General features: G+C 35.7%; 1 protein-coding gene across 1 annotated transcript in view; it reads left to right on the plus strand.

Moving 5' to 3' along the window:
- The window catches only part of LRRC9 (leucine rich repeat containing 9), a 147,163-nt gene that overhangs the window by 37,866 nt on the left and 93,654 nt on the right, over positions 1 to 15,643 (plus strand). Inside the window, exons 13-17 of the mRNA XM_043986519.1 lie at positions 2,086 to 2,088; positions 5,628 to 5,757; positions 7,151 to 7,264; positions 7,915 to 8,030; positions 8,843 to 9,055. Coding sequence (XP_043842454.1) covers positions 2,086 to 2,088; positions 5,628 to 5,757; positions 7,151 to 7,264; positions 7,915 to 8,030; positions 8,843 to 9,055 — 576 coding nt within the window. The remainder of the gene's footprint in view (positions 1 to 2,085; positions 2,089 to 5,627; positions 5,758 to 7,150; positions 7,265 to 7,914; positions 8,031 to 8,842; positions 9,056 to 15,643) is intronic.

Below are 15,643 nucleotides of genomic sequence, written 5' to 3' on the forward strand. Positions count from 1 at the left end.
ACACACACACACACACACACACACACACACACACACATACACATAGAGTCTTCTTACACTTTACATTCTACCATGTACTATGATCCAATGACAGCCTCTTCACTTATCCATGGATAAAACACTCTATTTCTTGGTGCTAGGCATTTTCTCTTGCTTTTCCCTACATGTTTAATGCTCTCTCTTTGCTTTTCCACCTAGTGCCTTCCATGATTCTCTTTAAGTCCCAACTAAAATCACAACTTCTACAGGAATCCTTTCCTAATCCCTCTTCATTTGAGAGTTTTCCCTCTGTTTATTATTTCCTATTTATCTTGTTTGTAGATACTTGTTTGGTCATTGTCTCCCACATTAGATTGTGTGTACCTTGAGAGGGTAGTGTCTAATATACTTTTTTTGTATCCTCAGTGATTAGCACAGTCCCTGGCATATAGTGGGTGCTTAATAAATGCTTATTAACTGACAGTAACAATAGCAAAATATTAGAAAAGGGTTTAGAGGATATTAAGCATTGTATAGTTTTTAGATAAACTGTAAACATTAATTTAGGTATTCTCTAAATTTGATTTCTTGTCTGGTGCATAATATAGTAGAAAGAACATTGGCTTTGGGTCGAAAGACCTAAATTTAGATGTCACTTCTGTTACCTACTACCTGTGTGACCTTGGACAAGGGACTTAACCTCTATAATACCTCTGTTTCCTCATCTGTAAAATTAGAGGATTGGGCCAGTTGACTTCTGAGTTTTCTTACAATTCTAGATCTATATATGATCTTATGACAAATGAAGTATATTAATCTTATCAGTCTTGCTAGAAATGAAACTAAAAGACAAAAAAGAGTTGCTGCTAAATGAAAGGATTGTTTGCTGGTCTTCCTTGAAGAGACAAGTAAAGGAGTTGGCAGAGTTGGTTTTATCATGAATCCAAGGAAGCAAGAAATATGATTTTTATGGCATGGTTGTTCATTTCCTATTGCAGTGCTCATGATAAGCAGTTCCAAAAATACCACTATGAAGATAATTGCTTTTTATGCACTAACATCTGTTGAAGAGGGTGAAAAGGAAGAGAAATTCTCTAAGGAACCTTTTAAGGTTTTCCAAATTAAAGCAACATATACTTAAGTATTTGTTGATTCTAATACAAAGATGGTCATGGGGAAGGACAAATAACATTATGTTAGAAAACATGGTCCAAGATTTTTAAATGGGAGATGCCAAAAACTTAAAGATAGTAAAAAAAAAAGCCTCACACCTACATATCATGAATATTTTCTTCAAGAAGAGAATTATGAGGCACTGAACATGACAAGCAACCAAATAACATCACACAAAGGAAATTTATTCTGGTTTAACTGATAAAAATAGTGTTTACCAGTGTAGGAATCATTTCCCAAAGCAACTTTTCATGTAACAAGACAGCAACACTGACTTACTGGAGGAGAAATTTTAAAATACCCAATTAGATAAAGAATAAAAGTGGTCAGAAATTGATAGAATGCCAGCCAGCTCTAAGTAAGCTATTGATGTCCCAAAATGGAAAATGGATAAAAGGGCAAACATCAGTACAGGAGACATGGCAGAGAGAAGTCTGTATTGCTGGAGTGAAGTGGTACTAAGATCACAAGTCTTTGGAACTTTTCTGGTAAGCCCAGTCATTGCTTTTTAGAAGAAAGGAAAATGATATGTGAATATTAAAACACTTTTTCCACCACAGTATCTCTGTGCTCCTTTTTTTATTTGAGAAAATTGAGTCTTGGGAACATTTGCCTATGCAGGAGGATATATTAAAACCTAAGAACTAAAATGGGTTTCTCACCATAAGTTAGATGATTGCTGAATAAAGAGACTCATGACACAATAGAGAAGAAAGTAATGAAAACAGCAGAATTCAAAGAATAAGCCTGATGTTTTCCTGGGCTTCTTTGACTACCTGATGCTATGGGGCTGAAAAGAAGAACTTAGCTATCATCTTAGTTGCCTGAGAAGAGGAAAAGAGAACTTCATAACCATTAGCTGAGAGGAACTCAGCTGAGCAAGCAATATAAATTCCTTGAAATAGAGCTCTGGAAAACCAGGCCTTGATAAAGCCTGTTGGGATTCATATGGAACTACTTGACTATGCCTTAAATTCAAAGCACTCTGGCTCTTACTGATTGGCCAATAATGGGTCCCAACCCAAGCCTCATTTAGTCATTGCTTGCATTTCTGTTGGCTCTAAGTGAGTGTAAATTGCAATTGTTTCTGTTCTGGCCAGAAAACTTGAGAGTCTTCCCTTCCCAGATAGATTTATTTTTATTTTCATTTTTATTTTATTTTATTTTATTTTAGAGTAGGTAAAAGAGGCCATCTTTTGCCTCATTTCTTACCTAGCTTTAATCATTGAATGGGTGTTGCCTCAGACAAACCTACATGGGAAAGACCTTAGCTTAAAAAAGGCCAAGGTGGGGCAGCTAGGTGGCGCAGTGGATAGAGCACCGGCACTGGAGTCAGGAGTACCTGAGTTTAAATCCGGCCTCAGACACTTGACATTTACTAGCTATGTGACCCTGGGCAAGTCACTTAACCCCAATTACCTCACTTTAAAAAAAAAAAAAAAGGCCAAGGTGCCCCACTACATCCAGGGCCATTTCCAATCTTCCAGATCTATGTCTTGCCCTTGGACCCAAATGGCTCTGAAGAGTGAGGCTGATGACTTTGCACAGCTCTGCCTCACTTAAATCCAATTCACTTGCAAGTCAAGACTTTCCCGATATCATTGGTCCTCTTCAAAAACAAAAGACAAACAACAACAGTAACTGGCAAAGTAGATGGCATTGGTGGAGGGCATTTCTAGATGGTGTTCCCTTTAACCTCATATACATGAAGTATGAACCTGCAAAATTCCCTTTCTTATATTAAATAGCAAGTATGTAAACATTTTATCATAGACTCTCATGACACAAAGATCCTGGGAATATTTTGGTGAGGATTCTAACAAATATTTGGCTTATTTTCCCCATCCAGATAATTTGAGCTCAGTATTTGAGATCCCCATTTCTACTTCCAATCCCCCCTTCAAAGATCCCAGGCAAAAAAAAAAATAGTCACCAATTCCCCTTACAAGCCCATGGACTCAAAACATAAAACCATTTACTTACAAATTAACAAAAGCCAATATGACTTATATCAAGGCCTAAAGAAAATAATAACTAAGCACAGTGTGCAACTGTCCTCCTAAAGCCCTGTGAGATACAAAAAGACTTTCCAATGTTACCCTGGGTTGGGTTTCATCAGGGAGTAGTTATGGTAGCCTCTTTGATGTTGGTACTCACCTCCTCAGCCCTGTGTCTGCTCAGCATTACTAATTCCCATAACTCTCACTTCTAGCCATTTCCTCTGTTGTTGGCCACAATTCTATAGTTTTCCTTAAGTACTAGCTAGGTGGTGGTCATTATCACAGACCTCACTCTCTTTCCCTTTGTAGTTCTTTAATTCTCAGCCTACAGCAGATGGTACCCATTCTTTTCTCTAGTGGTCAAGCTTACTAACAAATCTAAGAGAGGCAGGGAACTACTCTAAGTACGTTTACTCCTCAAAAGTTGTCCTCCAGGCCCTCGCACTGAAGAGAGATCTCAGGTGCAATAGGAACCATGCCTTCTTTTACCCTACAAGTACATCTCTTTCCTCAGCTCCACGTAGGCTTATGGTGGCTTATGTTGGTAAATGCTTGCCAGCTTGATTTGAGTCTCACTCTCAGTGCCTGGGTAGGATCAAAGATCTATGGCTGGAAAGGATTTCAGATGTCACCTAGTCCAACCCCTCATTTGATAGATGAGGAAACTGAGGCTCACATAGGTTAAATGATTTTCTGAACATCAAAAAGGTAAGTTTTAAACCTAATTCATCTGGCTCCAAAGGCTGTGTTTTTTCCACTTTTAGTATTTCTTGTTCATGTCACAACTTCTGCTGAGGCTGGGTACCCCACATTCTCTTCATTTCATATTCTACCTTCAAACTGAAAAACTAGATAGGTTTATTCAGATTGCCTAGGGCTATTCCCCAGAACACTTAGAAAAGGAGCCACCTACAACCTGAGTCATTTGTGTGCCAGGGAGAGAAAGATCAGTAATTCTGACCACAAACACAAATAAACAGTCAGTATAGATTTTCTTCATTCTACATAAACAGAAGAACCTTGTCAAAGAACATGTTATTATACTTTTTTTTTTTAATGTGCACTTGGAAACAACCCAGGAAGTGTCTCAAAAGGTGTTGAGCCAACTTTGTCTCCTCCTTAAGGATGGGCTCTCAGCAAATGAAGATGACATTTATAAACATGGTCCAACCATTGCTGAAGAACAATTTGGAACTATGCCCAAAGGGCTATAAAACTGAGTTTACCCCTTGATCAAGCAATACCACTACTAGATCTGTATCCCAAAGAGATGAAAGAAAAGGGGAAAGGACCTATCTGTATAAAATATTTGTAGTTGCTCATTTTGTGGTAACAAAGAATTGGAAATTGAGGGGATGCCTATCAACTGGGGAATGACTGTGGTATATGATTATGATAGAATACTATTGTGCTATAAGAAATGATGATCAGGATGCTTTCAGAAAAACCTGGGAAGTCTCATGTTAATTGATGAAAAGTGAAGTGAACAGACCCAGGAGAATATTCTATACAATAATAGCAATATTGTAACTATGATCAACTGTGAAAGACTTAGCTAGTGTGATCAAGACAATGATCCAAGAAATTTCCAAACAACTCATGATAAAAAAAAATGCATGGATAGTCCAGAGAGAGAACTCATGAACTTTGCCGATTAAAATATACTTGTTTTACTTTCTTAAAAAATTTTTATGAAAAGATCATAAACTCTTCAAAGGTTTCACTTCATCTTTGTGTCCCTAGGACCCAGTAAGTTGCCTTACTTGTATAGTATTTATTAACTGTTCAATTTAATTTTATTGAATGTAGTTTTAAAATGTTTTTTAAATTGGGGAAATTTAGTGCATTTAATTGTATATTCACTAAGTACCTGTTATTTATACGATATTATGCTAGGTGCTGGATACATAAAGTTGAAGAACAACACCATTTCCTCAAGAATATTACAGTTTAATAGAATAAGATGCTGGTAATATGCTAAATTTTATGGACTTGGGAAATATATATATATATATATATATATATCATGAAGTATAGACTGCAGTTAGTCATAGAAATAAAAGATTTCACTGGCATATTAATCCAATAATGTATCCTCACAAGATGTATGTTCTTTTAAAAAATAACATTACATGCAGGCTTATTGGAATGATTTTTGAAAAATTATTTTGCTTTGTACCTGTTGTGTAAAGTAGTATCAGTATTTATTTTGTCAATTTTTCCAGGAATTTATTTGCTTTGGGTAATGTTTAACAAAGCTATTTTTATATTCAATTAGAACGTTTCACATCATTTGCATTATAATACATTTGCAGAATTTGTATGCTTTCCATCCCATTCAGATAAGTCCGTGCTATAAATGTGTTCATAGATACCATTCACATGAAGTAACAGGCATTATTATCTAAAAGATACTGAAATTGAAGAAATGTCAGTAAAATGAACCTACTCAATCCCTTGTTTTAATCTTTGCAGTCTCACAAAAAAGAAGCTGTAATGCTTGCTAACAGTCTCAGTCTATGTGAGTGTCCCAGAATCGAATTTATACAGAAACAAATCAAGGATGAAAAGAAAAACTCTCTTGATCCAGAAATGTACAGGCATGGTAATGTAAAAGAATGGTATTTTTGAACCTTATAGTGCTAACATTTTGTTTGAGTTATATTTATAAATTCCTAAAAATACCTTAAGAAGCCATTATATCTTCTTCTCATAACTTTTCACTTATGCAATTTATTTTCTATTTCAGTGTATGATTTAAAGGAAATGAGCTTCATTTCCATATTTTATCCAGTTTAAATAAAATTTAATATTTTTAAATTAAATTAAATTCATAAAACATAAATGGACAAGAGAAGAACAGAATGAACACAAGCCAAATTTTTAGGAAAAAAAAGGATACCTTAGACCATGTTATAGTGGCCTAACCAAATAGTAAAAGATCATATTTAGGTGGCTAGATGACCTAATTTTTTATGACTTTGGTAGAATCATCTAGGACACCAAACAAGTGTCCTCCAGGTCACCAGAAAGGTGTCCTGGAAACTAGTCCACAAAGGCTCTCTTTCTTTCCTCATAACCACAGATATAACTATGGACAAACTTGAAGCTTTATAAATCGTCATATTTTGCCACATCTGGTAGTCCATGAAGTAATTTACTAGCCTTAGCTTCTTGTCTATAGCTTGGAATCTGAGAAAAACAATCTATAAACCATTCTTCAAGAGTCTGAGGAGACATTTTAGGGCCATCATTGTCTAATGCCCATAACCTGAGACTGAGTCTAGGGGTGATTAATGTGATGAGCAGGCTCATCCTATATTATTCCATTTTGTACTAAGTTCTCATGTTCTCTAAGATCCTGCCTATTCACTCTGGCCCCTTTTATTCTGTAAGAGTGGAAAAAGAAGTCTTCTTTATTCTTCATTTATTTGTTTGTTTATTCTCTTTGTTCTGCCCAGGTGATCTGAACTGAGCTGGACCACATGTTTTTTTACATTTATCCAGTCATTGCATAGCCAAAAATCAAGGGTTGCCTATGTTGTTTTTTTAGCTCAGAAAATTATTTTCTCTTGTGATAACTTGACTAATTGCTATTTCTTTTCTCCCATATTTCCTCACTTATATCACAATAAAAGAGAACCAATGGTATTTAATCCACATACTGTAGTTCCAAACTTCCGTCTTCGTCCCAGGGAGTAATGTGTACAGTGATGATTTGCCTGGATCCATAATTTGTGCAATGACTCAAAGTACCCCCGCTTTGAAGGAGAAATGAACCCAATTAACAAAAAGTTTTTCTTATTTTGATTACATTTTTAAAATAAAGTATTCCTAAATCTTTTTGTTCTAATTGACTATTTTAAAAATCTTTTGAGTTATTCAGTCATGGAACTTTACAGTAATGTTCTTTCATAAGCATGCAAACCAATATTATGAAATAATAATTATTATTATTGTATTCTGAGTAAAAAGTATTCATGTTTTTCTACATTTAGGCATACTCATAATGACGAAAGTTTTTCTTGGACGTAGCATTCAGGCTCGTGAGCAGGATCCTGTCTCTAAAGTCAACTACCCAATGTTCAATTCAGTATTCATGCCTCGGAAATGTTTACTAAGTATGTCTGCCATCATGGGTATCATAATTTCATCATTTTTAGTGCTAAATGTTTGTGTGTAGTATGATTTTTTTACTCTTTAATTCCCACTTTTCATAGAACTAAAATTTTTCCATTGAAAATGGCGCTCTACTTATGAACTTCAACCCTTTTCCCTTCCTCTTTCTCTATCTCTCTTTTCCCCAATTATTACATATATACAATATTACATGTACCCAACCTAGAAGTGTGAAATTGTGAGAAGTAATGAAGTCATCAAGGAATGCAAAAACACCGTTTGAGGCAATAAAGGATTTAATGGAGTGTTGTACAAAGTGCTGTACATATGGCAAAAAGATGTGAATTGGATAGGAAAGTAAAAAGACACAGAGTATGAGCAAGGAAAAAGGAAAACAATTGTGTGAATAAAACCACTTTAATAATGGTGGTAAGAAAGACAAATTTAGGGATAAAGAGAATTAGAGAACAATTCAAAAGTAAGTGCTCTCTATGAGTGTTGGGGAGTTGGTGAAGAGAAAAGGAAAATACTTACATTATGTTAGGAGACTATATGTTTATATTTAAGATTTTTTGCTATTCATAAAATAGACATTGAAAAATCTCTTCTATTCTAGTTTGAAATTGTGGTCTTTTTGCCTTAGGCTCCTTGATGTCCCACAAAAACTGTAACTGCAACCTTCGACAGAGCAAGTGGTTTGTGTTTGATCATGACCTTGTCTTGCCAGAATATATCATTGAATTCGAGTATATCACATTGGTATGTGTGTTTTTGTTTTGTTTTTAATGCAGTAGAATTCCTCCGGGGATATAGGACTGAGCTAACTAAATTATTCAACTACTTTTGGTACAACATGCATAGTTGTTGTTTTTCAAGGATGTGTTTTTATCTATATATTATACCTGATCCAACATAATAATTAGCTTTTATAATAGGATTCCCCTGTAGTTTTTGAGTAAACAATGGGAAGAAAATATGGGAACTAGTAACTATAACTCAGCATCATTTGTTGATTTTTTTGGATGATTTTTGATGATTTTTGTTGATGAGTGCTTGATTCTCATAATCAGAAAAAATATTACCCAGAAGTAAAAATTTCCTGCTATTATATTATTATTGTTAATAATAACTGAAATTTATATAGCATTTTAAGATTTACAAAAGTTTTTTTGTTTTTGTTTTTGTTTTTTTTTTTAGTGAGGCAATTGGGGTTAAGCGACTTGCCCAGGGTCACACAGCTAGTAGGTGTTAAGTGTCTGAGGCCGGATTTGAACTCAGGTACTCCTGAATCCAGGGCCAGTGCTCTATCCACTGCGCCATCTAGCTGCCCCAAAAGATTTTTAATCTATTCTATTATTTAAGTCTCTGAACAACCCTGTGAGGTATACTATAGATGTAATCCTAATTTTATAGATGAATAAACTGAGGCTTATTGTTTTACATGATTTACCTACTATGTCACCAATAAAAACTCAATTTTCTTTTAAAATTCCTATTTTATCTGTTCAAAAATAGTACTACTTAACATAAATTAATATTTAAACATATTTTAATAAATATTCTTTGCTTAGGTCAAGACTCATTCTTTATTTTCTACACTCAACAATGTTATTGCAGAAGGAGCAAAAAAAAATCTAGATGGATCAGTATTGTCTCATGACTTGAAAATTGATGAGGAAATTATAGAAATGGAGCCCAAGTTAAAGTCTAGAACAAAACTTAATAATTTAGATGAAAAAGCAATACTTTCGTTTACCAAGACTAATATTTACAGCCAAATAGTGGTAAGTATGGTTAAAATTTTCAAGTGATATCCTGAACCAAGAACTTGGAATCAGAGTCTAACATTTGTGGTCTAGCTCTTGTTCATAATACACTTGAACTAAAAATGTAGACTCAAGTTTTATGCAATATTGGATTCCATTCATGAATAACCAAGTAAATAAAATTTATTTAATATATGAATCCATAAAAGATGAAAACTACTCTTAATAATTAATAAGCATAGTATGGACAAGTTTCAGCTTTATAGACCAAGTAATCATCTAAATTGCAGGCAATTATATTTTACTTTGGGACTGTTATGAACAAAATTATTCTAAATTCTACCTTTCTGGAAGAGCTGTGTCTGTCTGTGTCTCTGTCTCTGTGTGTGTTAGTCAGAAAACTGTAAAAAGTTACTGTGTGCCTCACTTAATAGCTTTGGCTTCAGGAACAGATCATAGGATCATAGATTCAGAACTTGAACTGACCATAGATGTCATCTAATTCATTCCATTCATTTAAAGATGAGGAAACTGAGGCCCAAAGAGGTTTCAGTGACTTGCTTAGGGCCACAGAGGTAGTAAATATGTGATTTGGGATTCAAACCCAGGATTTCCTAATTCCAAGTTCAGCACACTATCCACTATATCTCAGTCCATTTGTGACGTTTAATTAATACTTAAATAGAGTTGACTTACGGTACTCAAGATAGATGGGCAGGTAGGCAGCAGAGTGGATAGACTTTCACGTCTAGAGTCAGGAAGACTCCTTGTCCTGAGTTCAATTATGGTCTCAGACACTTCTTAGTTATGTCACCTTGGACAAGTCACTTAACCCTGTTTACCTCAATTCCCTTATCTGTAATATGAGTTGAAGAAAGGAAATGGAAAACCACTCTCGTATCTTTGCCAAGAAAATTCCAAGTGGGGTCATAAAGAGTCAGACACAACTAAAAAATCACTGAACAACAACTCAAGATGGAGAGGGATGCTCCCTCCAACTTTCTTTCAAAATTAAATGTGTACACACTCCTAAGAAATCATGAAGATTAAAATTTTTCTCAAGAATTTCAAAAATAATTTTTAGAAACCATAGCTTCTGCAAACAAGTATTGTATATTCACTACTGCAAATTCAACCAGAAGAGTTTAGCCTTCTGGCTTCTAGATGAAATATAGTGTTAAAGGGATAAAATTCTAGCTATATTGTCTAAAAGATCTAATGAGTGGTCACCAATAAATTATAAGCTTTAGCAAGAGTTAGGCTTTTAAGCGTTTATTAAGGAGAATAAGAATTTGGTAAAGAGAGAGAGAAAGGTCTACATTCATCTATCTATTAAAGGGAGAGCGCATTTCTCCCTCTGCTCTCCACCAGAGTCCCCAGGAAAAAGCCTGAGTCAGAGCGCCCGGCTCCCTCATCTTCCTCCCACAAGCAAACGTCACTTCCTGATGCCAAAGAAAAGACTCCTGGTCTTGCCCTCAGAGACCTTCACCTCATGGCGGAGCTTTTCTACAGTAAGTCTCCAGCAGGTGGTGTCATTCCAGTCGTTACAGTAGTGAGAAGGATGGAATAACTAGGTCAATCAAACTAGTTAATTTTATGTTACCAGAACACAATTAGAAACTAAAAATTATAGCTTGACTCTGGCAAATTGACCTATTCAGTTTTCCTATATCGTAGTGTATTTTGTAGGCAACATTCAAATAAAATACTATACTACCCAGGAAACTATAAATTTCAGGGAAAATTTCAAGCCAATATTGATGTAGAGAAGATTTGTCTTAGGTAGATTCCTCCCTCTTTGGCATCCTTTTTTTTTCCTCTCCCAGGCACTCTACTAAGCACCATACTGGCAAGGTTCCTCTCTTTGATCTGATGTCTTACTGCTACATTTTGCAACACAAAGCCTAGCCTTATCATTTTCTCTTCTGCTACACCTTAGTGCTAATCTGATAAACTGATCTGCGCTGATAAAAAATGTAGTTTTGCTCCTTCTGGCTCTGTAATTGCATCTTAGGCAAGTGGTAGCACCTCTCTGCCCTATATTTAAGACAAGAGCCCCCAGTCTCCAGTGAGCCACCACAAGCATTCTTCCCTACCCTGGTCTGGGACCAGGACTCCTACTCCTATGGGGCAGCAAGCACCAGTGCACTGGTATTCTTTTTATCCTGGGACTTCAGCCAGGAATTCTATATGGGCAGTACAACAGGGATCTGCACCCAGTGCCGGAAAGTGGTCCCCTTAATTTCCTTCTGACCCTAGCCCCTACAATCTGTGTGCTGAGAGCTCCTGAAATTGCTGCCTTTTAGACTACTATTCAGTAGCCTGACTTCAGAATCTTTTATATCATTGTTGTCTTCAATGATACTTAATAATGATTAATTATACCTAATGAGTATTGATAGTGATACTTTAGGAGAAGAAGTTACAAAGCTCTACTGTACCTACTGCTGCAAGTGACACAATTTTGTTGGCACTTATATTGATTTTGAAGATATCTCAAAAAACAGAAATGCAGAACAAGTTTTTTAAACCATAGATGTCAGTATTACTTTTTAAAAATGTGAATAAGAATTTATTAGTAAGTAGTAAGAATGGCTTAAGTAAATTTATATAGTTCCTAAGTTTATAAAATGATATTTCAGTGTATACTTAGTATAAGTATATACTTAAGTGTATACTTATAATGACCTATAATTTAATTTCAGTGGTACTTGCCTCTACCAAATCAGAGATTACAAGCACACCATGCTATGGCTGATGGATTCCATGAATTACTTAAGTTCTGTAATGGATCTCTGATTCCATTCCTATGAATGATCTTTCCACTAGTACAAATCACAAACCACATGCAAATTCTTATCTTGTCCATACCTGCATCTTTCCCACATCTTCCCATAAACCTTCCACAGAGCTCTAATCCAACCTAGTAGGGGTCCTCCTCTAGATCTTTTCTCACTTTGAAGATACAGTTGAACATGCAAGATGCTCACTGATTATCCCTTGATCTCATTTTATGATCTCCCTGTACCACTTTTTCAGGTCATATATTTCTCTGATTACATCTTTTTTTCATTGCTTTCTGTGTTTAACCATTGTTCATTGGTAATACATTGAGATCTATTTGCATAGACCATATACCTCTCTATTGCTTGCCATTTTGGTAATTCAAAACTTCTGTTCTTTAGTGATTGTGGTATTCCATGATTTGCAGCCAGAAATCATCACCCAAAGAATATTAATGTTTAAAAAAATGGACTTTTGTTTGAGGAAGAAAATGGAGGGCTTTTAAAACACTGTGTTTTCCAGAACTGTTTAGTTCTGGATTTATTTCATTATTAACTTCAATGTTTGTCCAAAATATAAGATGTATTAGCTAGCTAGCTAGATAATACACTAATGGACCAAATCTATACTTTATCCATCTAACTACCTATAACAATCTGGACAATAGGCATGCTTCTTCATCTTGATTTTGTCTTATAGATAATTAGGTCTAACTCTTGAGTGATTCTGGATCTCATTTGTATTATTTCATTTAATCTTATGACTCACTTTGTTAAAGAGCTTAAGACAGTTAGCACAATAGTATCTGTAAACAGGAGCATCTGAAAGACTGCACAGTTTATAGGCAGTTCTTCCATTTGAACTTTGTGTTATGCATCCTCTGACTGTGGAAAACATCCTTGGTGAGCATTCATCTCCATGTTCTATGCCTCACATAGTATTAATAATCATTTTAGAAAAGAGTTATCTCCATTGTTACATCTTTCAAGGAATTTTGTATGATTTAGATATATGCATGGTAGATATCTTCTTAGAAGAAAGGCTTTAAACTTTCATTTCACATTGCCAAACCAATTTTTTAACAGTCAACAAACAAATATAATGGGACTCTGTATTTGGTGATTATATCTTGTCTGCTGGAAAGTATTTTTGTAAGATCCTTCCTATTCCCTTCTCAAAATTTCTTCAAGGATGTCCTTCGATATGTATGTGCAAATTATTCTCATAACAATTTTATAGTAATGGGAAAATTGGCATGTGTTAGTAATAATTCATACTTTCTCAATTTCTATAAAAGCATCTCTATTTCCCTATTTCTATAAAACAGAGTGTTTTGTGGTTGTGTTCTTAAAAGTCCTGAGTGGTTGATAAGTTGACTCCTAGATATTTTATACATTCCGTAGTTATTTTGAATGTAATTTTTTTTCTCTTTCTACTAGATCATTCCTCAACACTGAAGTTTGGTTTCTGACTTCATCACTTAAGGAAACCACTCACTACAAAGTGAGCAATCTCTTGGCCAGATTATGGGTTTTTCTCAGTCCTCATCCTTCTTGACCTGTCTCTTGCATTTGATACTTACAAGTTCATCACTCCCTCTTCCCGAATGTTCTTTTCTCTTTGAGTTCTCATGATACAGCTCTCTTCTGTTTCTCTTCTTGTCTATCTCATCCTTCCCTATCACACCACCTAACTAAGGGTATTCCCCACAAACTTCTCTTCTCTTTCAACACTTTCTTTGGTGATCTTACCAACTAGTTCCCATAGAATAAACAATAATCTATATGCAGATAATTTTTTTTTTTGCGGGGCAATGAGGGTTAAGTGACTTGCCCAGGGTCACACAGCTAGTAAGTGTCAAGTGTCTGAGGCCGGATTTGAACTCAGGTACTCCTGAATCCAGGGCCGGTGCTTTATTCACTGCGCCACCTAGCCACCCCCTATATGCAGATAATTTAAAGATCTTTATATCCAGCTCCAGTTTCTCCTCTGAACATTAGTCCCACATTATTAATTATTAAGGTAAAATATATGTATAAAGGGAGTAGAAAACCTTGGGGGAGAGAGGGAGTAAAATAAACATGAGAATGGGGCAGCTAGGTGGGGCAATTGATAAAGCACTGGCCTTGTATTCAGGAGCACCTGAGTTCAAATCCAGCCTCAGACACTTGACACGTACTAGCTGTGTGACCCTGGGTAAATCACTTAACCCTCAAGATAAAGATGGGAAGAAGAGTGGAGAAGATAGAAGATAGTATCCTTTGCAACCTAGGGAGAAAAACTCATTCTCTTTCCTGTTCTGCTCTGGTTGCCAGTTTGGGTTGACAGTGCTCCATTTGCCTGTTTTGGACATTTGATCTTCCTTAAATTCCCTGCCATCTCTTCCCCACACACTTCTCAGTGACCCCAAATTTCACATGGCAAAATCTCTTCTCTCATCCCAAACCCTGCATAGTTGGAATCCTGAACATCATGAACTTGCTTCTTTCAAGGGAATTATCTCATCCAGACTTAGAGAAGCAGTACTTTCTATACCCTTAATTTTATTAGAAAGATCTTGACCATTTTTCCACTACAGATGAAGCTAGCTTTTGGCTTTAGATAGACACTCTTTAGCATATTGAGGAATCATCCATATATTCCTATGTTTTGTAATGTTTTATCATAATAGGGTGGTTTTTTTTGTCAAAAGCTTCATCTGTATCAATAACCATGCTATTTTGTTCTTAATATGGTCTGTTATGTTTATACTTTTGCTAATATTGAACTAGCCCTACATTTCTGGGATAACTCCAACCTGGTAATAACATAGAATATGTTAATATTTTACTTTAGTCTCTTTGCTAATGTTTTATTCAATATTTTTGTACTGTGAGAGGCAACATGACATAGTGGATAGAAAGCCAGCTTAGAAACAGGAAAGCTTGTGCTCAAGTCATTCCTAGGACACATACCTCCGTGGGAGCATAAACAAGTCATTCAGATCTATTTATCTAGTTCTAACTTCTGTTGTGACCCCCAGTGTCACATGTCCAACTATTGCACATTTCAAACTGGATATCTCATAGGCATCTTCAACTCAACATATACAGAACTCAATTCATTATCTCTTCCCCCAAACCCTCCCCTCTTCCTAATTTCCCTATTCCTGTCTCCGTTACCACCATTCAAGTCTCAGATTCACAACCTAGGTGATTGCTTTTCTCACTTTCACCCCCCACATACAACTGTTGGCAAGCCCTGTTGATTCTACCATCATAACATCTCTTGTATTTCCCTCTTCTCTCCTCTGACACCCTCATCACCTTATACTTAGATTATTTTAATACATTTCTGGTTAGTCTCCTTGCTTCAAGTCTATTCCTACTCCAATCCATTCTCTCCTCAAGTTACTTGTGATCTTTCTAAAGCACAAGTCTGATCGTGTTACTTCTCCATTCAATAAACTCTTGTCTTCCTAATATTTAAAAGATCAAATATAAAATCCTGTTTTGATTTTAAAGGACTTTATAATCTGACCTCTTCCTACCATTCTACTCTTCTCACACTTTACTTCACATACTCTACAATCCTGTTGTTCCTCACACAACACACTTTGTCTCCATACTCCATCTCTATACCTCTGGCTGTCCCCCATGCCTGGAATGCTTTCTCTACTCTGGCTTTCTTCAAGTCTCAGCTAAAATCCCACCTTCTGTAAGAAGCCTTTACCAATCCCTCTTTAATAATACTAATGCATTCACTCTGAAATTACTTCTAATTTATCCTGCATAGAGTGTGTCCCAAAACAGTGGGTAGTAAAGGTTAAAACTATACTAAGAC

This window comes from Dromiciops gliroides, chromosome 2, assembly GCF_019393635.1.
Source record: "Dromiciops gliroides isolate mDroGli1 chromosome 2, mDroGli1.pri, whole genome shotgun sequence".
NCBI classification, from domain to species: Eukaryota; Metazoa; Chordata; class Mammalia; order Microbiotheria; family Microbiotheriidae; genus Dromiciops; species Dromiciops gliroides.